General features: G+C 42.4%; 1 protein-coding gene across 1 annotated transcript in view; it reads left to right on the forward strand.

Moving 5' to 3' along the window:
* MED13L (mediator complex subunit 13L) overlaps positions 1-15,333 on the forward strand; it is a 177,858-nt gene extending 162,525 nt beyond the window's left edge. Inside the window, exons 24-31 of the mRNA XM_088535278.1 lie at positions 930-1,153; positions 1,610-1,752; positions 3,446-3,604; positions 4,656-4,832; positions 7,086-7,240; positions 10,252-10,413; positions 12,619-12,731; positions 14,010-15,333. Coding sequence (XP_088391404.1) covers positions 930-1,153; positions 1,610-1,752; positions 3,446-3,604; positions 4,656-4,832; positions 7,086-7,240; positions 10,252-10,413; positions 12,619-12,731; positions 14,010-14,142 — 1,266 coding nt within the window. The 3' untranslated portion in view covers positions 14,143-15,333. The remainder of the gene's footprint in view (positions 1-929; positions 1,154-1,609; positions 1,753-3,445; positions 3,605-4,655; positions 4,833-7,085; positions 7,241-10,251; positions 10,414-12,618; positions 12,732-14,009) is intronic.
* The last annotated feature ends 8,044 nt before the right edge of the window (positions 15,334-23,377 follow it).

Here is a 23,377-nt window from a genome sequence, read left to right on the forward strand (position 1 = left end):
GGCACTTTTGATGTCATATTTCTTTTTCTGAAAAGACAGAAGAGACAAAATTATGAAGTAAACAAAGTTTTCATGAGTACCGGCTTGCATTTAGTGCACCAGGCTGTCTACTTTCTCTATCCTGCATGCATTTCTCATCAGTCTGCACTGCAGACTTCCAAACTTTGCCAAATTGACCAAATATCCTGATCATTTCTTGTTTATTGAGTATATCTGATCAGGTCCATAAAGTCTTATTTCTTTGTAGAGGAGTTACGAAGCAAAAGCGGAAAAAGACTAGGAGAAATAGAATGAATGTGAACTGCACCCTTGTGGCAAAGGAGGCCAGCAGTGACCCGGGCTGCATTAGGGCCAGGTTTCCCAGTTCCCTTCTGCTCTGAGCTGGGGAGAGCACATCTGAGTGCTGGGTCCAGTGCTGGGCTCCCCAGCACAAGAGAATCGTGGACGTAGCTACTGCCTGCACAGAAAACTCTGGGTGAAGAGGTTTAAGCTGTGGCTGTGTCATTTCTGGATTAATGTCTTGAATGCACCACATGAGATGCTGATGTCCATTACAGCATAGAGAGGGTGGGAACGGACAGAGGAGAGCAGGTTCTAGCAATTTCCACAGAGGGATATACAACAGGAATGGGTTTAAACTTCTGCTCACTTCAGAGATTTACACACCATGAGCAAAGACCATTTTGCACCTTAGTTTTGTCATATGTAAAAGAAAAGAAGAAAAATAGGAAAACTTTTGAAGTTAATTAATTAGTAAAAATTAATTGCCTATGTCCACCCTTTTTCCAATACCTGATTTGATTATAAATATGTTTTATGTATTGTTTGAAACTCATTTTTCTGTATTTACCAATAGTTTATGGTCCTGGATTTCTTGTATGAAACAGTTTTTGATATATCTGATGATGATGATGTTGACTTTATTGCAGAGGCCCTGCCCAATCCAGCTTTACTCACCTCCTTTTATATTGGCACCTATCAAAGACAAACAGACAGAGCTGGGAGAAACATTTGGAGAGGCCAGTCAGAAATACAATGTTCTTTTTGTTGGATATTGTTTGTCTCATGACCAACGTTGGCTTCTGGCATCCTGCACTGATCTACATGGTGAATTGTTGGAAACCTGCATAGTTAATATTGATTTACCAAACAGGTAGGTACCTTCTTGGTTGGTGGTTTTTCTTTTTTTTTTTTTTTTTTTAAGCATTAATCTAGGTCTATAGTTGTCATTCCTCACTGCATTAGTTGCTTGCTCATTACATTGTAATCACGTTTCCTGCCCATGTCATCATGGTATCATTCTTGTGATAACATTTGCGATCTGCAGAGGAAAATAGTTATTGTTACATTCATCTTACAAGTGTGATCTGAGAGCATCTCCAAGAACAACTGCTATGTTGCTCAGCACACAGATGCCTTCCACGTACGTTTACTACAATGCCACTACTGGAAGCACACAAAACCTTCCAGTTCTTGTTGATAAAAGACAAGTTGGCACCATTAGAGCACTGTAAAAACTCTCACCTGTGGTAAGCAGTGAAATAACTATACAGAAGTCTGAATATTCCCCTTCATTCTCTTTATTTTTTTTTCCTGCCTTAATCTCCAGGTCAAGGAGGAGCAAGTTATCTGCACGTAAAATTGGTCTGCAGAAGCTCTGGGAATGGTGCATCGGGATTGTCCAGATGACATCGCTGCCTTGGAGAGTTGTCATCGGGCGACTTGGTCGTCTGGGCCATGGGGAGTTAAAAGGTAGGAAATGTCAGTGCTGTCACAAACAGTGGTTTTGGAATGAAGAAATGGTCTCAGTGAGCAAGAAAGAATGATCAACAGGTTTGCTTATGAACCTTTAACATCCTACCCTGGCAGTATGGGGTTTTTTTCTTGGATAAATCATCTGCTTTAGTGTTGGACCATGTTTATACACTGGACTTGACATCATTTGCTCACCTCTTTTAGCTATTGTGTAGATTAACCAGTACTAGCACAGTGTATGTCCAAGCAGAAGCCCTGTGTTGATCATGTGCTAGACAAAGATCTTGGGCAAGAGCTGCCCTGTCACAGAAATAGGATGCAATTCTGATCCTGAAACTTCAAAATAAAAATTCTTATGAATGAAGTTAGAGAACAAACAAAATTAAATGACAATCAGTTCTTACCAGGAGTAAGGTACTCTGTGAGGTCTAGAAAGAATTCCCCAAATCTAGCATTCCCAGCAGCTGTAGGAAATGAAAAGGAGCACTGGTGTATTGCAGGATTAGTTGCCTTAATCCAGGTGTAGGCACATTCTTCCTTCATTTTAGCAGTGATTCCTCTTCCTGATTTAAATATGAGCATTCAGCATCTTCTGTTCCTAAAGGCCGTAGCCACTGCTCGTGTTTTGTTGGTAACTGATTAAGAGCAAATCGGTTTTTGAGAAGCTTCTCTGAGTTCTCTCCCATCTCCTGAATTGGAACATGAAGAATGAATTAGGATGGAGGATAAAGATACCTAGTTAGTGTATGTCCTCTTACACTGATAACTGAAGATGTGGATATGTTATTGTAACGCTGTATTTCTTGAGACTGGAAAGAATTGAAAAGTGGTATACAAGAAATAAAAATTTAGTCTGAAAACTCAAGGAAATATTTGGGACAGGGAGCAATAACTAAATATCTTCCCCCATTTAATACATGCAGGCAAGAAGAGAAGTTGCCTGCTCTGGTAGGTGAATTTGGTATCCATCACGTGCATGAGAGTTAGGTGGAGTGAAGGCAGGACAGAATTTAATCAGCAGCTTTCCCCCGATTTTGTTAATCTGTCGGTTAAATGGTTAACTGAGGTCCTCTGAAGTTTTATCCGCCCCTCCACTGACAACTTCCTGTGGAAACATTCACTGTATTTGCTTTGTTCTGTGTGTTTTATTTTATTTAACATATTTTACTTAGAAGAAAACAAAATTTGTGTTGTGTGTGAATTGATATATTTGCTTACATTTCGAATTTCCAGTTATACGGAATGTTAGATGAAAACAGATGTCCTTTTTCAAAAACAAAAAATCCATACAATTCAGAAACAGAAATGGGTATAAATAAGAAAGCATAAAATAAATGCTTATATGTTGCCCTGTTTCACAGTAGAGAAGTTCTCTTCGTACATCACAGGTAGAACCACAGAGTCATTCTTATAGAAACATGTGCCCTTTTGTCAGAGTAATGCAGTTAGATCACTGGGAAATCAACTAGTAATTACAGGAGAAACTATTCTGCAACTTTAAGCGACTTGGGCAAGCTCCCTGTTGTTCTTTATTTTTTAAGCTTCATAGAAGTATGTGGATGTTCAATCCATTTTTGTTTGAATGCTCCCTCTCCCAGTGGAGAATGTTAAGGAAATGCGAAGCGTTACTAGTATTTTGCTGGATTTTTCAGAATTCCATTATGTTCTATCAAAAGTTCCTTCTTTCCAGACTGGAGTATCCTCCTTGGGGAATGTTCCCTGCAGACAATCAGCAAACAGCTAAAGGAGGTGTGCCGCATGTGTGGCATCTCCTCAGCGGACTCTCCTTCTATCCTCAGTGCCTGCTTAGTTGCCATGGAACCACAAGGCTCCTTTGTCGTGATGCCAGGTAAATGTTTATCCACCTATTTCAATGCTGCTTAGACTTTTCTCCTTTTATATCATAGATCCCATGTAAGAAATACATCAAAGACTTGTGGGCCTAACAGTGAGACCTTGACTAGCATGGTTAAATATGGGAGAATAGAGATTGAGTCAGCATGATTCCCCAAAATATCGTGAAGGGATATTATGTTGTGAGCACTGCCTCCCAGGAGGAAAGGTTACCTCATGTCACTGCCAAACGGATGACCTTTTCTTTAGGGAGGACATGGTTTGAGGTAGACCAGTTGCGTCAGCTGGAATGAGGTGTTGTACAAGCCCTTATGCAAGGAAGACATTTTAATAGTCTGTAATGTAAAAGAATAGGAGACTAGGTAAGAAAAGTAAGAATAAACCTGCTTCCCTTTCCCTTTTCACATGCTTCAGTGTTTTTAGAGTTTAATTGTGAGCTACAGGTCATAGGGTTAAGTCAAAGCAAAATTCATTTTGTGGAGCTCTTCTGTATTGGATTGTTTACCTTTCCTTACTTGTTTTACTTTCAAGTATGTGCAGTTATCTACAGATGAGAAATCCCAGCAAACTGCTCCAGTTCTTAGTTTAGGGAAAAGAAAAAAAAAAAAAAAGCTATTTGTCATAGAACTAAACCCACCTGAAAATTACTTAACAAGCTGAATAATTTTCAAAGCAGAGTTAAACAGCATGAGAAAATGTCTTTTAATGTCATCCAAAGTGAGGTATATTACATAATTTGGATTTATACAGATGTGGGATAAATTTGACTGCCACATCTAGCAAGCAAATCTTTGATTAAGAAACAGAAGAATGAAGGGAAAGATGGGGAATAGTATGGGAATTCACATAGCTAAACTTTATCTATACAATGTGTGATCATAATTTCAGACTCTTCTAGTAAAGTATTCTTTTTAAGATAAGAAACTTTAAATGCTTGTGTTAGCTTGCAAACCCAGATTAGATGCATAGAAATTTAATTGGGCGCAGAACATATATTTTAAAGGTGATGCAAATAAGTTTTTCTGCCCTCTCCTATTCTCTGGCAGATGCTGTCACTATGGGATCAGTGTTTGGCCGGAGTACTGCGCTGAACCTGCAGTCATCTCAGCTGAACACCCCTCAGGATGCCTCCTGTACACACATCTTGGTTTTCCCAACCTCTGCTACCATCCAGGTAGCACCAGCAAATTATCCTAATGAAGATGGGTTCAGCCCCACTAATGGTAAGTTACCGTTTTTGCCTTGTGTAGGAGGTGAAATATCTGTGTTTGTCCAGGGCCTACTCTGGAGTTACAAGCAAAGCCATCCCCGCCATCAGTAGGGACTGAATGAGTGTCAGTAGAGACGAGCGTTCTCCCCCGGACCACATACCTCCTTAATTTGATCTAAGGACAACAATGCCTGGTTTAGAGTTAGAAAATGATAGACTGTGTTTTTTTCTGAACATTGTTTTCAAGTAATCATCCTACTTTATTCCAAAAATTTTTTCTCTACTGACCAATCAGCTTGCCCCCAAAAATTTTAAAAAGGGCACAGACAACAAAACACTTTTTTCTTGTTGATGTGAATTGACTTGTGAATTGATCAAACCAAACTGTTTTTTGTGCTAGATAATCATTTGATAGTCTGTTGTGTACAAAACTTATCAGGAAAGAGGCGCTTGTTTAAAATTTTAATTTTTGTGTAAAGTAGGCCAAATGGAAGTCCCAAGGGTTCTTAATATAATGGACATGTTTTTAAGCATATTCAGTCCTATAAATTTTAACAGCAAGACTGATTAATACTTTCTATCAAATCAGTATTTTACTATTTTACCATAAACCTCTTTAAATTATTATAAAACAATTTAAACCAAGAGAAACTACAATCCCTTACAATAAAAATATTCTAATAGGAGAGCAGGTGGAGTACAGGGGGAAAAAAAGATTTAATATCTTTAATGAAATAGTCAGCTTTGATCTTAGTCCTCCTGGAATTTCAGTCGGCCTCACAAAAGGCCCAGAGTTACCGCTGCTCTTCTGGCATCTGTCCTTTCCGTGCCCCAGAATCCTGGCTGGATCCTGACAAATATTTAACCTGCACTAACCTGCCCTTTAGTGTTGAGATGCTAATTAGAACCAGGTACAGGAGCTGGCGTTTTCCAAAATGGTGTTACATTTAATTTTCTTAACTCTATTCTGTTTAATGATTAAACTGCTCCTATGCTATTAGCCATCTCATCTATGGTTTGGAGGCTTAGCAGAGCATAACATTAGTTCTGTTCTGTTTATTGAGGTTGTAGGACAGATGTTAATATACTAAGTTAATTCATTGCCTTTGCAATCCGATGCTTCTCCTCAGAAGATGAAAAAAACACCCAACCACCCACCTCTTCAAGCACTAGGATTTCAGCTTGAAATTAGTGCAAGAGAAATTTTTATGTGATGTTAGTTGAAGCACATTTTTCAATATAAATGTTTTATTGTAAATACACATTTAAAACTATATAGAAATGCTTGACTATTATTTAAGGTTTCTTTAATGCATTTTAATATACATCTTGCCATGATTCTCCTAAATTGAAACAACTCCTTATGTCTCTCTGTCCCTTAAAATGTACCTTAAATATCATTATACTTTTTTAAATGCCTTTGCCTGACAAAAGCTCTGGTTGAGGAAAAAAACTTACACACTGTGTTTGTAATTTTTTGATCTGTGTTTATAATTTCAGTTTTCGGTCACATAAATTACCCAGGGCCTCGTAGCTTGTGTTCCAGATGACTGACCAAAGGAATGTACTTTTCCTAGAACGCAAATACATTTTCAGGGTGCTCTTCCTCCCATCTCACGTGTTAATATAAATTAAATTAAAAACATGGTTGCTAGTTATGGTAATAATTTCTGAGATGAAATCAAACTATTAAAAGTAGAGCCATGGGAAGTGCTGTTGCAGTATTTAAAATACTCATACAAGTGCATGGCATGTGAGCATGGACCTTGTCCTGCTGCCCTTGTGCTGAACAGAACTCGACTCTGCACAATTTCTTGGAAGCTGCAAGGGCTCTTCCCAAGACGCCTGGAGCAGACGTGCCCCGAAGGCAGCCTGCGAGGAGGGGCACGTGCGGAGGGCAACATACATAAGCTTGTTTAATGCTTTTCTAGTATTTTGTTAGTGGATTTCTGTGACCAACTGCAGAGAGATGCAATTCTTTCCATTATAACGTTCAATTTGGATTTGTTACTAAGCTAGTATGACAGGATTTTGGTGCACTGAATAACTGTTACTAAGACTCACGATTTTAGTAGATGTTTGCCAGTGTTTCCTTTTAAATCTGTGTGGCTGAAGTCAAAGAAGCTAAGAAGGATGAAACAGTAAAAATGTGTATTGTTGCCTTCATCTGTCTCAAGTATGTAAAAGGGAATGTTAATATATTAGAATTTTTAACAAAATGAGTACAGGAGTTGAATTTTTTTTTCCTCCTCTTTTTCCCTTTCAGATGACATGTTTGACCTCCCATTCCCAGATGACATAGAGAATGACTTTGGAATTTTAATAACAGGGAATCTTCACTCTCCACCAAATTCCTCTCCAGTTCCTTCCCCTGGTTCCCCATCTGGTATTGGAGTGGGATCTCACTACCAGCATAGTAGGGTAAGGTTCTTCAGGGGGCTTCAGGGGATGTGCTACTTCAAAGTAAGACAAGCAAAAACAACAAATGGGGAAAAAAATAATTTAAAAAACCCTAATCCTCTAACAGACTTTTTTTTTTGATTCTCAAATGTAATTAAGCCACAAGCAAGGTCCTGACTAAATACCAGGATAAAAGATGCTTGTGCCATGACTGTTTTTCCAAGTTAGTTGTTAGTGTAGAAGAGTGGAGGAGATGAAGGCTTTTATTTCTTGTGGCATAGCCATTTTCAGTGGCCCTGTATAAACTTAATCTGCATTTATGAATTTTTCTCTGAAAAATCATAGAGACTGCCCCTACACAAAGTGAGAACACAAAGAGAAAAGAAGACATGGAGAGCTCTGATCACATCAATTTCTGGGGGAGGCAAGAAGTGAGATAATTTTCCTAGTAATAAAACCCCGTCAATTTAAACTCTGCAGGTGTTAGATATTTATGCAAATGCTGTTTTCTCTGGCATAGTAAAAGCTAGCCCAGAGCACATACTGTTATAAAAATATTTTTGTTTGAAGTGGCTTTTATAAAAATAGTTTCAGCACCAGTGGTTATTGAAAATGCAAACTGTTCTTGATAAGTCAAGAAAGATTTTCCTGAATCTGCTTTAGTATAATTTGGATCATGTTTGATGGAACTCTTATGCATACATTTAGTTGTGTAAGAGGCTTAGTTGTACATGTTTTCTATCACAAGTATTCAGAAATCTAAGAGGTTTCATAATTCGGCAGCAGAGAAGTTATGCTCTGGAAATAGTACTCTTAAAGCAATAGCATATTACTTCTTTATTAAACAGTAGTCTTTTAGGAAAGAAATAGACATTAAAAAGTAAAAAGAATAAAATCCATGTATGTAAATGGGTTCTTCTGTACCTTTAAAAAAATAACTGGATCAGTACCTGCAGCTGTCACTGGTGGTTTCAAACCCTCTTGACTAGTGACATTAACTACCAAACGCCTACTTAAGGAGGTGTCCACCTACACTGTTGACTGTGAATGATGCTACTCATTCAGCCACTCTAACAAAGCAGCACATTTTTTATAAATAAATATATCTTAAGGAAGAAAATCTTATTCCTTCAAAAAAACTAATCTTTAGGATTATGAGATAAACCAGTTTCACCTGTAAGGTGTAACAGTGCTCTGAGTATTTCCTTATTGCTTCTGCTGAAACGCTTTCATGGTCACTTTAGTAAGTGTCCATAAGGGGAAAAGTTTATTTTACACCAGCAACAAGGATGCTGAAGTTGCATTTTGTGGTCTCAATACACAATCACCTTACACTGATACTTTAAATCACTTTTCAAAGCCTAAATATTTACACATTTCTGTCACTTGGTTATTTCAAACTGCTACATGGGCATATTAAAAATTTAAAATTTTGTTCCCAAACCCTCTAGACATAAATTCCAACAAAGCACTCATGACAATTTCCCTCTCATATTTAATTGATTAAACAGTCTCTGTTCTGAACCACTTTTAGAAAAATGTGTTATACAACTTATTCTCAGTGGAACTCTATCCAAATGCCTTAAGAACAGTACCGAAAGGTTAGTGACCAAAGAACTTAGAGACCTGGACAAGCTATTTCTAGATGAACCTGTCACAGTAATTCAGTTTAACCGTTAACAAGGGCCTAGTAATTGCTGTGTAATTTTTGGTTTTATAAAAGCAGCAGGAGACAGGCTTGCCAAGGACTAGCACTGATGCTTCTGCAATTAAGACTGTTTCTTGTCAACAGAACCCTTTTTTCCTGATGGCTTAAAAGATGTATGTGGCTTAAATGGACAGCCTGCCCCAAGTCTTCCTGGTTAAGTTTCAGTCTAGACTTCTTTGCAAGTATTTTTTTTTTCCTCTAAGAAATAAAATGTAAAAGCAAAATCATGAAGAGTGTTTACAAAAAAAAACAATTCATGTAATATAAAATGGTACTTCAGAAGGGAATGGCAGTCAGTCCTTCTGGTACCCAAGGCAATCCTTCTGAGTTTGTCAGTGTGGTCCATGACGTGTAAAACATTTTTTATAAACATTGGGAGATAAACTCTGATGAAGCATTCCTGCACAACAGCCTGGTGTGCAGAACATTCATCTAGCTTGGTTTTAGTCCACAGAAATAAAAACATGTATATGCCAAACAGACAGCAACCTAATGTCTGATAAAACTAGTTCTGAAGATATTTTCTTGTTTTTCCACTCTCTCCCCTCCAAATAACTTTGTCCTAAATATGAGAACATGAATAAGTAATTCTAAAAGAACCCTGTATTTAAATTAATAACTGATATAACTAGAAAAGCAGAAATGGCTGTTGCTTTTTCCCCCACATTGGGCGTCTGCATGTATAAAACAGTATCTTCTGTCCAAGTTATTCTCACAGTAAGGAATATAAATCACAATTTTTTTTCTTATTTAGGTATAAAAGTAGCTAATACTATGATGAAGCAGGTGTTGTTCTTGCACAGCTGAGTGTCTGTAGCATGTTCTTTCATTAGCTCAAGTCAGGAACATCTGCAGTGCAACTTGGTGATTTTTTTTCAGTATGGGGAAAGCCAGTAGGGCCATAAACTCACTGAGGCAATAAAAACTTAAAATCAGCACTGCTGTATTCTCCTTGCCCACATTAAGCTATTCAGGTTCATAGCTAGAGCTTAGTACCTTTAAGTTGCTCTTAAGTTGCTCTGTAGCTTCAAAATTTCTATTAACTCACTTCAATTTAAGAGTTTAACACTTGCTAAGGAACTCACAGTGATTTTGGAACATACACCTGAGAAACCAAACTGCAAGGGATAAATGAGAGGATCAAACAACTTTGACTAAGATTTCAGAATAAAGGGAAAGCGTGGCACAGCCTGAGACTGAAGTATGCTCATTAATAATGACACAAAACTGCATTCAAGCCTGAGTGATTAGTAAAGAAAATGAATGTTATTGGGGGGAATGTGATGGCATTAAACAACAAATGGCTTTTTGACTCTTTCTCCAGAGCCAAGGGGAACGTCTTCTCTCTAGAGAAGCCCCTGAAGAACTGAAGCAGCAGCCCCTTGCTCTTGGGTACTTTGTGTCAACTGCCAAAGCTGAGAATCTTCCACAGTGGTTCTGGTCATCTTGTCCTCAGGCACAAAACCAGTGTCCCCTCTTCTTGAAGGTCTGTGCTAGTATTCTGCAACAGGGCAAAGGGAGGAGGAATTTTATTCATCTTCTGTGAATTTTCCATGAAAATTTTAGCTTTGCATGTTATCTCAGTTGACAGTATTGGGAATGGAAATATAATTCTAGATTTGAAGTTAGATAGCTGGCTATTAATATTTACTCTCTGTTCCTACATTCTGAAACAGAATAAAATTTAGCAGCTTCTAAGTATGCAGTTGTCAAAGTATGCAAAATGGGCAGCACTGAGGAAACGTCCCGGCTATTGCTTTCTAAGGCCAGAGGGACATAGCTCCTATTTTGCCATAGTCCAGTGGATGGACACATGCATTTAAAATTACAAAAACAGCACCTCCAGTTAAAGCATTCTCTCTCCAATCCTATATCCCTAGAAGTAGAAGTGAGAAAGACAGTTTGCAACATCAGAGCAGATGCAATACCTTCCATTCTGGAAGCTTCCAAGCACTTGCAAAAGGTGCACAGCATAACTGGTTCAGCTACCAGCAATTCACTGTCTCCTATAGAGACATGCAGCTTCTGATTTGCATTAATCAAAAGGATATGAGCTAATGAGTAAGGAAAGTAGGTGAGAAATATGCCCTGACAGGCCCCACGTAAATAGCTGAACAAGCAACATATCAAATAGTTAAGACATTGCCACTTTATTTATGAATTTACAGTTTAATTAGCAAATGTTAAACACTTTTTAAAAGTATCATGTAGTCTTCTAGCTTCTACCAGGATATTATCAAAGTAGATTTCTCAATTCTTTCCTTATGCAAGAAAAGGCATTTTACAGTTGATCATTTAAGAAGGACTCCTTCAAGTCAGCAAGGCTTTATATTCACTATTCCACCTCCACCAGCTCAGTACTGAAGTACCAGCTACATGAGGTCACCTTCCTTATTCCTTATGCCCTCCACTTTTTCATGAAAACATTTCCTGAATACATAAACCTGCTAAATGGGGATCTTAATAAGGTGAAATGCAAGGCACCCTGTTTATAGAGCTAGAGATGAAGCATTATCCTAAACTTAAGCTACGTTTTTGTGAAGGGGTAATACAAATAGAAAGGTTCATTTCCAGAGGTAAAAGCATAGTCAGCAGAGCTCCAGGCAACTCTGTGAATTCCTTCCATAAGCTTATACTAGATTTGCACTGAAGAGAAGGCGCCACCACCCCACCACCCTGCCCCTGCCCCAACAAAATTACTTTCAGATCTAGGCTGATTAATCTGATTTGAAACATTCTGGTTTGATTTGGCCATTTTTTAATAAGAGCAAAGGGCTGATTGCATGCAGTGCCTCGTACAATGTGCAGAGAGCAGTGGTGCTGTCTGCCTGTGCTGCATGGCACAGAATTAGAAAGCTTGCATGGCCTATGAGATGCATAGGTTAAAGCATGACATGGATCACTGCTTTTTGAGCCATCGGGCCTCTGACTTAAGGAAACATTTCTTGACAGTGAGGATGACAGTGCCCTGGCACAGGCTGCCCAGAGAGGTTGTGGAGTCTCCTTCTCTGGAGATCTTCCAAACCTGGACACAGTCCTGTGCCACATGCTCTAGGTGACCCTGCGTGTGCAGGGAGGTTGGATTAGATGAGCTCTAGAGGTCCCTTCCAACCTTAACAATTCTGTGACTCTGTGATGTGCAGGCCATGGTTGTGGGGGTAGGCCATGGTTGTGGGGGTTAACCCGGAGGTCTTGCCCGGGCAGGCTCTGAGGTCTCAGGGGCTGCTCACTTGAAAGGGTTGTGCAGTTGGCTCTGTCCCTGCGCAGGATCAACGTGAAATCCCCTTCCTCCCTCTGCGTAACCTAATGCATAGGCCTTGCTGCAGAAGAAAGATGAGATGTTCAGAAAGAGCACCAAGGAGTGCAAGAAGTCTGGCTGGCCCTCCTGTACCTCTATGGTTCGCTGTGATGGGTCTCCAACTGCAGAGCCTGAAGAATCAGAATGTTTCATTACTGAAATGTCATGGGAACCACTGCCACGTTCCTCAAAGTGTTCCCCTCATCATTTCTTCCCCTAGTAAATATAACAAATTTCAGAACTTCAGAATGGGCTTGGCCGTGGTTGGTTGAAAGAGAATTCTCAGTTCAGCTTACCAGCATGTCAAACTCTCCTGTACTTGTTTACTGTGGATCTTCAGATACAGTTACCCTGTCAAGAGTTAACTTGGGTTGTTATTCTCTCGTTTCAAAGGCCTCACTGCATCACCATATCTCTGTAGCGCAGACAGATGAACTTTTACCTGCCAGAAATTCTCAGCGTGTTCCACACCCCCTGGACTCTAAAACCACATCAGATGTCTTGAGGTAGGAACACCTTTCAGGTTCTGATTTTTCTCTGAAAGGATATGGGAACACAGCACTTTACACTTGTACTGTGTCTTACCTGTGTGGCTAAATAAATAAATAAATAAATAAATAAAAATAAAAGGGAAGGGGTAAGTGGGAAGTGGGTGAAGTAAATAAATGCTCACCGAAGCAAAAGGGATTCTAGAAGGAAACAGAGACATTCTCCTCATAGCCACTCTTCCAGGAATTAGGAAAATTACTTAGAATATAAAGGAGATTCTTCCTGAAGTAATACAGTGTTGTGAACTTGCCCTGCTGTAGAAGATTGGTAGAAGCGTGTTTGCCTTCATCCCATCTATTGGGGCTGTTCTACACCAGAAAAAAAAAGTTTTTATGAGACAGCATAGAGAGTGGGACATGAGACCACAATGGATATAGAGTATCAGTAGGAACCATTAAGAATAATCTCATCCAACTCAAATTGGTGGTAAATGTAAGACCACCAAAGGGTGACAGAGCCCTGGAACAGGCTGTCCAGACAGGTTGTGGAGACTTCTTCTCTGGAGATCTTCAAAACCTGCCTGGATGCCACCCTGTGCTGTAGGTGTCCCTCTAGGTGGAGCAGGGGGTGATCTCTAGAGGTCCCTTCCAGCCTCAACCATTCTGGGATTCTGTAAATATCCTGTTTGTCACCCTGGACAGAGGCCTGAGCTATTTCATTTGCTCAGAGGTAGTACTGTTAACCCCTGCCTCTGTTTTGAGTAAAAGGATGTTGCTCTTAGATGCACAACAATTGGACAAGAGGCGAAGGACACAGATAAAACTTGGGAAATTCTAATTAGACATGAAGAAAAATTAGTTTACAGTAAGACTGATAAAATACTGGAGCAGATTGGCCAGAAAGGTTGTGGAATCCCCTTCCATATAGGTGTTAAAACTCTACTGGACAAGTTCCTGAGCAATCTGATCTCATTAGACTTCTTTTGAACATAGGATTGGACTAAAAGACCTTCGGAGGTCCCTTCCAGCCTGACTTGCTCTATTCTATAATCTCTCCTGTGTGTGAATTCAAACAGTTTGGGTCAAATTCAAGTATTCTGATGACAAAACTCATGTTCCGCACAAAGCTTTTGGTGAGTTTGCTACTGGGCCAACAGTAGTGGTAGAACCAGGCAGTTGTCATCACAGACCATCCCCAAGAGAAATCAGTGATAAGTTTATATGCTTTAGAAAAGAAAAGGAAGAAGGAGTAAACAATTCCAGTTTCATTTTTCTCTCTGCATTTCTCTTCTGCAGGTTCGTTTTGGAGCAGTACAATGCACTGTCCTGGCTTACATGTAACCCTGCCACTCAGGATCGCAGCTCCTGCCTTCCTGTCCACTTTGTGGTGCTCACTCAATTGTACAATGCCATCATGAATATACTTTAATAGATAGAAAAGCACTTGTTCTTCTGGCTTATTCTCCTCTCAACCTGAGAAACGTGCCACAGTCTGCAAAAATGACAATTTTGCTTATCTTCAGACCAGTCGTGTACTGTGCTTCTGTTCCTCCATAAGCACATGCGCATTCTGCAGTGTTCAAAACTCAAGTACCCATTAACATCTCTGGCAGCTTCAGTCCAAAATCTGGGAACATCCAAGAACAGTGAACACATAGTAACCTCAAGCCAGTGTTAGTTTGGTGGCCCAGTAACTACTGGTCAGTGTGATTGTTATTTTTTTTCCTCTCCTTTTTTTCTTTTTTTTTCTTTTTTTGAGGAAGACTACAGTGTCTTTTTGCATTAGGAACTCTGATATACAAGCAAGAGCAGTTTCAGCCCTGCAAGTGCAAAATATCTTGTAGTGACCAGTTTGGGTTTTCCAGAAGTTTTCTTGTTTGAACATCATAAACTGGGACTTTGCAGAAGATGACAACCAGTCGTAGTTTCGTATTCATATTGGAGTTTCTGTCTACCTGGAGTTCCTGTCAGTGGATTGGGATGAATGCATGCATTTGTTACCTGTCCATATAGATATGAATGGTCTGGAGATATTTTATTTATTTTTAGGTTTGGGGAGGGAAGGGATTAAATTATAAAGGACCAGGAACAGTAGTATATTTTAACAATCCAGCTCCGTTCCACCGTAAGGTTATTTATCTACATACCTCTCACTCTTCTGACCGAGAAAACAAAAATGAAGCTAGTAACAATCAAAGTCCAAGTCGGGAAGGGGGAGCATATTCTGCTAAGAATATGCTTGTATTTTAAGGAATTCTCACCTGTATTTAGCCTGATTAGAGCAAGAAACGGCCAGTGTTTAATGAAGGATAACACTACCTAATGGAAGAAGAGTGAGTGAGAGGTAGGGAGCAAGAATACTTTAAAGCCCGATCAATGTAAGGGCAAATGGAAGGTGGTAAATTAATCTATTGTAGAGTTATGATTGAAATATATTTCCAATAAATTTAATGATGCTAGAAAACTATTTACTGAAACCCCAAGTCACCCTTTAACTCTGGGCAGACTAGTCCATGTACATATCCAAAAGTATGGTTTTTGTTTACACTAAATCAGTTACAAATCTGGTGTATTTTTTCTGACTATAGGAATATTATTTCAAAGAAATAATTTTTAAAAATTATATCATTAAATTAGTACTTGAAGTTATACCACTAGTAGTGGAAAAGTTACTTTGTTTAGTAAAATGATTGCCATTTTAAAGGTTAATGGCTAATTGAAGTATTTTTATGACTCCTTCATTCCAGGCTTCAAGGGGTTTATATTTAAACTCCATTTTCTAATGTTCGTTGTTGCACTGTGCAGCAGGCATGGACTGCCTTACGTGAGGGGTCGGGCACTTTGATCAGGCTATGTGACCTAGGTATCTATCTGTGGTGAAAAACCTACAAATTTTAAAGTTCTTCCAAACGACATTCATGTTCTGGTTAAAAAAACAAAAAGAAATTATATGATTTTAAAAAGTATTTTTCTTGAGATAATGTAACATTTAAAACAAATTATATTAAAAATATTGCTTGTGTAATGAGAAGGTGAAGTCAGAGAACTAACCTGTAAATGGATTATTTCATTCTCTGCACCAAACCTCCCACATGGGTATCCTCTTTGCAATGTATAGGTTAAAAAAAAAATCTGATATCAAACCATTTGTATCTAATGTGTACAGTGTAAAATTGACTTTAAAAATATTGCAGTACTATTTTTTCTTAATCAGAAAAGAAAATTCTCAAGGCCTTTTGAAGAGCATAAAAAGATGAAGATTGTAAACTTGTATAAAAAAATTTAACTTGGGGAGGAAAAATGTAAAGTAGACATTTGTAATCTTTTACCGCTTTGGGGTTATTTGGTCCCAGGATTCATCTGAACTTTGGATTATTATTTTGTTTGTTCTTTTTAAATGAGCCGTTTTTATCCAGGGGTGTTTCTTCCCCAGAAACCTGGTTCTAAGCAAAAATTAAAAATAAAAAAGGGCAGCAAGGAGTAGTTTTCATCTGGTGTCTTTTATTTAATTTTTTTAAGTTAAGAGAAGCTGGTGACATATTTATACGTTTTTGTGCAAAATAAATGAATGGCAATAGATTTTAAAGAAAAATCTTATGTACTTCAGTGTGAAAAGTTCTGTATAATATTTCCCTTAAATATGCATTATTTTACTTGTGAGTTTTTTACTGAATTAATCTGAAATGTACAAGCCCTGGCTTTCCTACAGAGTGAAGAAAGTTATTTTATTTTTTTTTTATTTCTAACTTTGGAAATTCATGCCTAAATCAGAATTATTATACAGTTGTTTGAGCTAAGGGGAGCGGGGGGTGGGAGGGGGGAGGTCCAGCATGCTGTATGTATATTTCAGAACCTTTTTTAAATGTAAAAGCTGTACATTTCTGGGGAGTTCTGAATTTGTTTTGTTTTGTTTTTTTCTCTGAGCATTTTGCAGTGAGCTTCTTTTATATATAGCCGACAATTTGAAAGAAAACAAAAAAAAATGTGAAGTTCATTTTAAATCTTCAGTATATCGCTGGTACAATACACTAAAAAAAGACTTTGATAAAAAGAAACAATAATAATAAAGACCTCCATTTTAATTGTCATTCATATATACCTTGTGGATGAGAGCTATATACTTTTACACACTTTTTTAGATAAATAAATTATTGAATTACTGAAAAACTGTTGCAGTTTTATTCTTAAGAGTATTTTCTTTGATTATTGTTTTGGCAAAATGTCCCCAGTGAAGAAGGCCCCCGCCATCAACAAGTACCTCTACATCTCATATGTGATGTGAATGGAGCAGAAATTCACTTAAATTCTCCTTCATATATATGTAGAGACAGGGCGACCTTCCCTGGAGGAGCTGAGCGCCCGACTGCCCGTTCCGGCTCGCCGCAGGTGGATCCGATCTGCAGCGTCAGGGGAATGTGGCTCATGACAATACACAGAAACTCACACTACTGGAGTGCTAAACCTCTCTTTAAAAGTGGAAACAAAAGCAAAACGGGATGGTTGTTTTACTTGAAATTATGTCTTCGTGTAAGGAAAATGGTGACGCTAACGTAAAAGTCAAGATAATGAGACCATAAATTCGGCCAAAGGAGGTGCAACCTCCCAGGACCTCCGTGCACACGGGGCCAGGGGCCCCTCAGGGCTTCAGGGCAGCCCCTTGGGCCTTGTTTCACATGGGGCTGGGGGCCCCTACGAGCCTCCATGCAGCCCCCCAGGGTGTCCATGCGTGTGAGCCACCCGCAGGCTCTGTATGAGCACCAAGCGGCCCAAGGTGGGTGCCATGTGGGTCCAAGGTGCCCCATGTGCGGTGCCCCATGGGCTCCACATGGGGCTGGGCAGGCTCTGTGGGCCCCACGTGGTCACCTGTGGGCTCTGTATGGGCCTGGGCCAGCTCTGCAGCCCCACCAAAACCCTTTAAACACTCAGTCTAGTGTTAGTCAAAAAAAAAAAAAAAAGGAATAACCGACTTCTTGATTTTATGCATACAGAACGTATGAAGTCCAAGTAGTCACATCGTGTATCTGTTTCATCATCTTGGTGTTTATGTTTTCAGTACTCTCCATTTTACTGAGGGAAGGAAAAGCCTTGGGCTTCCCCAGCTGTCTGCAGGTATGGCTGCCATGGGTGGGGCCCCGCCCTCGCAAGGGCCGTGGGGCAGCGAGTGGCGGGTTAGGGCACAAAAACCCAGGCTTGGGGTTGAAGGAGCTGGCTCTGCTCTCGCTTTTCTAGGGCAGTGGGGCTGAGGAATCATCTTGGCGAGTTGCAGCCGTTGGTGGAGTTATGCCCTCCAGGAAGATTTATTACTGCCTTTGGAAAAGAAAGACTGTCTTGTACGATGAAACCACTGAGGGACGCAAGATGGAGCTGTGGGGTAGGGTGAGGCTTCCCCTCCTCCCCTCCTTGCCTTAGTACTTTAGTGGAGAGTATTTAGGGATCTGTTAAAGATCAGTTTTCCTTTTTTCATGCTTGGATTTGGCCTGTGATGAAGGTAAATGGAGTCACTAAAGGGAAATCAGAGGAGATGCAGATGCCTTTGAGAACTTTTCTTGAAGTTCAACAGCGATCCAGAGCACTTTAAAAGTTATGCAGAGCACCAAAAGGGTCTGGAATGTCTTTTCTCTGATTTTGCATTTACATGGATCGTAGTGGGTGGGCCCTTTTGTAGGAGTGTTGCGTACGAGCTGGATACAAGCGAGGTGCATCTGTCAGCCAAGTGTGAGTACTAGGGTGGACAGCCCTAGCTTGTGCCTGTGTTTATGTATAGTCTGCAGTCTCTGCTTTGTAGCTGCTTTTTCTTTGGGTCGGGTCTTGATGCTCTTGATGGGTCTTGCTCTTTGCACTCCAAAAGTGCGTTCCACTGCGCGCAGGTCTAGCGTGGCAGGCATGCATCGTGTTCTGTCTAGACACTGTGTCAGTGAATCTCATCCCTTTCAGCAATAAGGTCTGTCATTCCATCTTTTCATGGTGGCCGGTCATCTCTGTGGCCTTCTTGGATGCTTTGTTGACATTTTTGGCATCCTTTTGTGGGTTTTTGTGTGTGTGTGGTTTTTTTTCTTTGTTTGTTTTTCCCTTGCTTTGTTACAGCTTGAGCTCTTTTCTGGCCCCCTCTTTTGCATTGATAGCCATTTTCTGTCATGGACAGTGGCATCGAGCTGTTTTCTAGAATTATCCAGAGTATGGGAGCTGCCCAGCTGTGGCTTCATAAGGTTTTCCCATCCTAAGAGTCTTATGTGTTGGAATAGTTTGCTTTGGGTAGGGCATTTCTCCATGTTTCTATCTAATGTCTGGGGCTGGGGCTGCCTTCCATGTGGGCATTAACAGTAGTAGTGTGAAGAGGGATGCAGAGATGGAATGGACTGGCAACTGGTCAGGCACAGCGTGTTTCCAGTTTATGGCTTTCGTGATTTTGTTTTGTTTTGTTATTGTTGCAGCTGGCCCGAATGCTTGAGGAAGAAGAAAAGATGATGCCTCATAAGAAAGTATGCTTTAAAGTTGTTGCAACAACAATGTTGTAATCAGTGGGGTTCTTTGATGACCTTATGCCTCGTCTGTGTAGGTGTGGAGCAATGCCAAGATCCGGTCGCCCGTGTCCTGGAGGAGCGCGACGAACTAAGCATACGTTGAGGAGAGGAAGCCGAGCGCAGCGCGACCCGGTTGTCTTGTCTGCGCAGCCAGGCCGAGGGGGACTGCGGAACCGCTGGGGACGGGGCGGCGCGCGTGCCCCTGCCTTGTGAAGCGCTCCCTGCTGCCCTCCTGTGCCTAAAGAGCGGTACTGCAGTGATGGGGGGTGCTGCAGCGCGGGCCGACCTGCCCTTGTGCGGGGTGTCCCTGGCGGGCCGGCCGAACGCTCGCCGCTGCGGAGGAGGCAGGGGGAGGCGGTGTTTGAGGACGTGGCCTCGGCGTCCGCGGGCCGGGCGGCTCCTGCTGCTCCAGACCACTGGGGGCTGGCGACAGAAACCCGAGCGCTCGTTGGGGTGGGTTTGCAGGGCAGCACCGCGGCGGGGGGGGGGTCCTGCTGCAGAGAAGCGCCCGGGGCGTCGCGATGCCATCGCTGCTGCTGGTCGTGGTGGGCTGCGCCCGCGTGGCAGGGACGTGGGGGCTGCTGCGCCCCAACGGTGAGGGCTGGGGCAGAGCGGCGGCGGCTGCAGCGCCGTGGCTGGTGCACGCAGTCCCTGCGCGGCCGCAGCTCCTGGCTGCGCTGTGGGGGCTGCGGGCAGGGCGGCCCCCAGCGAGCGAGCAGGGCTGGGAGGGCCGGGCCACGGCCTGGCCGCGGCTCCTGGTCCGGAGAGGCCGAGGAACAGGAATGTGTGTGACGCGGCTGGGTTAGAGCCTGCGGTGCCTAGGGGGAGCACTCAGAAAAGTAAGTTTCCTCTAGCAGAGAACGGGGCTTACACAGATCCGAGCAAGAGCTCCTTACTCAAAAGGACTGTTCTCCCAGGACTAATTGGGAAAAACAGTAACGACTTTGGTGTTGTAAGGCTTTTGGAGGGGAAAGTATTTTTGGAAGGGAAACGATTTTGGCAAAGGATAAAAGATTGTGTGTGTTAACTTTTTCAGAGAATAAAAAGATCTGGAAGGAAAAAAAAAACAGGGAAACATTTTGGGCAGACTTTTTTGGAAGCATTTTTTTGACGGAATTCTTGATGGAAAATGTTTTGGGAGGAATTTTCTGTGGGGGTGTTGAAAGGGAATTATTTTGGTAGGGGAAGTTATTTGGGTTTTTTTTTTTTTTTTTGAGAATTAGGTTTAAGAAAAAAAACTCCTGATGATTGCCTATATGTGTCTCCCACTGGTGCTGACCAGCTGTATGAAAGAAATAGGCCAGCAAAAGAAGCCTAAAGGGAAAGTCTCTTTGTCTGTAGGTCATAGGGTTGTAATACTCAGCAGGTGGTGCCTTCCACTCATTCCAAGGACTTTTGGCAGTCTGAATACCGCCCACCCGCACACCTATCCTAAGCCTACCTATCATAGAATACTTAAAGTTGGAAGGGACCTTTAGATATCATTCAGTCCAACCCCCCTGCACACGCAGGGTCACCTAGAGCACGTGGCACAGGACTGCGCCCAAGCAGATATTGAATATCTCCAGAGAAGGAGATATTCAATATCTGTTCAGGTGCTCTATAACCATCACTGTCAAGAAACTTTTTCCTTAAGTTCCTGTGGAACTTTTGGTGCTTCAGTTTCCTGCCGTTTCCTCTAGTTCTGTCGGTGGCCACCAGTGAAAAGAGGCCAGCACCATCCTCCTCACTGCCCCCCTTGAGATACTTATAGACGTTAATTAGATCCTCTCTCAGCCTTCTTTTCTCGAGGGTGAACAGGCCCAGCTCTCTCAGTCTCTCCTCATAGGGCAGATGTTCCAGGCCCCTGATCATCCTTGTAGCCCTGTGCTGGAGACTCTCCAGCAGCTCCACATCCCTCTTGTACCCTGGGGCCCAGAACTGGACACAGTACTCCAGATGTGGCCTCACCAGGGCTGAGTAGAGGGGCAGGATCACCTCCCTTGACCTGCTGGAGACACTCTTCTTAATGCACCCCAGGATCCCATTGGCCTTCTTGGCCATGAGGGCACACTGCTGCCTCATGGTCAACTTGTGGTCCGCCATGACGCCCAGGGCCCTCTCTGCAGAGCTGCTTTCCAGAAGGTCAGTCCCCAGCCTGCACTGGTGTCTGGGGTTATTTCTTCCCAGGTGCAGGACCTTGCACTTGGCCTTGTTGAATTTCCTGAGGTTTTTTACCGCCCAGCTGTCCAGTCTGTCCAGGTCCCTCTGGATGGCAGCGCAGCCCTCTGGGGTATCAGCTACTTCTCCCGGTTTGGTATCATCAGCAAACTTGCTGAGGGAGCACTCTGTGCCTTCATCCAGGTCATTGATGAATAAATTGAACAGGACAGGACCAAGGACTGACCCCTGGGGGACACCGCTAGCTATAGGCCTTCAGCTAGACTCGGGACCGTTGATCACCACCCTCTGAGCTTTGCCATCCAGCCAGTTCCTAATCCACCTCACTGTCCACTCATCTATCCCACGCTTCTGGAGCTTGCCCAGGAGGATGTTGTGAGGGATGGTGTCAAAAGCCTTGGTGAAGTCGAGATAGACGATATCCACCTCTCTCCCCTCATCTATCCAGCCGGTCATTTCATCATAGAAGGCTATCAGGTTAGTCAAGCAAGATTTCCCCGTGGTGAATCTATGCTGACTATTCTTGAGCACCTTCTTGTCCTCCATGTGCCTGGAGACAACGGCCAGTATGAGCCGTTCCATCACTTTTCCAGGGGCGGAGGTGAGGCTCACTGGCCTGTAGTTGCCTGAGTTTTCCTTCTTGCCTTTTTTGAAGACTGGCGTGACATTGACTTTCTTCCGGTCCTGTGGCACCTCCCCCAGGATCTTTCAAAGATGATGGAGAGTGGCTTAGCTATGACCTCTACCAGCTCACGCAGCACTCTGGGGTGCATCCCATCAGGGCCCATGGATTTGTGGGTATCGAGTTTCCTTAGGTGCTCTCTGACCCAATCTTCCTCTATCCAGGGCAAGTCTTCCTCTCCCCCGGCTTCTTCTCTTGTCCCTAGGGCCTGGGACTCTAAAGGGCTGCCCTTGGTAAACACCGAAGCAAAGAAGGCATTCAGCAACTCTGCTTTTTCTGTGTTATTCGTAACGAGGCGCTGGTGAGGCCGCACCTTGAATGCTGGGTTCAGCTTTGAGCAACAGCACTCACGCACACCAGAACACACTGAGCAACAGCACATACACCAGAGGGGTCATTAAATTCAAAAAAAAAATCATCAAAAAGCAAAGAAACAAACAAACCTCAACAGAGCGTCTTGGCTCTAGGCAAGCCCTATGACCTTCCTTGTGCAGCGGGTGGCAGAAGAGAGAATTAATTTTCCCAGCAGTGTTTGACAAGACCTCTTTTCTCCTCACCAGCATTGAGATGGAGGTCAGATGGTGAAAGGTCCCCTTGTGCCCCATGGGTAGTGGGACATTCAAGAGAGGGTCGAGCCTCCCTGCAGGACCTTCCTGCTCTGCCCTGCCCCTGTTCCTCCCCTGAGGGCAAAGTGCTCCACACAAAATCTGTGTGGCTCCAGGGACAGTGCAGGGTAGGTGCTGGGGATAGAAATAGAGGTGCCTGCCATTGCCTACCCTGCCCTTCCCCGGGAGAAGATGCAAACCCTGAGGACAGCAGGTGCTCACTCTTGCCCTGGGGTCACTGGAGAGGGCAGGGAAGCCTACAGCTTTTCTCCCTCTTTCCCTTGTGTTTTCGGATCTAGCAGAGCAAGTGGTGCTTTACAGCAAATGCAGAGTGTGCCAGTCTGCTCTGCGCTGTCTGGGGTTACTGGAGGAAAAGGGCACTCGGCCGCGCACAGGAAAATGCTGTTTCCTGCAGGGAAGGAGTTTCCCCTCTCACCTTTCTGTCCCCCAAAAAGAAGAAAAGAAAAACAATAAAATACACCCAGCACTCAAACTGGATGAAGAAGAAGGCCTTTACTGCTGGAGAAGGCTCTACAAAGGGCTGAAGTGGTGGTACAATCAGGGGACAGGAGGCACTTGAGTTGTGGAGCTGTCCTTTTGCTGCAGGAGATGCCAGTGGGGATGCAGAGCACTTGCAGGTCTTGGGTGTGCAGCACTGTGGTGTTGGCACATTGGTGCCAGCTCTGCCCAGCAGAG

This window comes from Tinamus guttatus, unplaced genomic scaffold, assembly GCF_059628265.1.
Source record: "Tinamus guttatus ecotype Peru unplaced genomic scaffold, ASM5962826v1 Tinamus_guttatus_pri_ptg000628l, whole genome shotgun sequence".
Lineage (NCBI taxonomy): Eukaryota > Metazoa > Chordata > Aves > Tinamiformes > Tinamidae > Tinamus > Tinamus guttatus.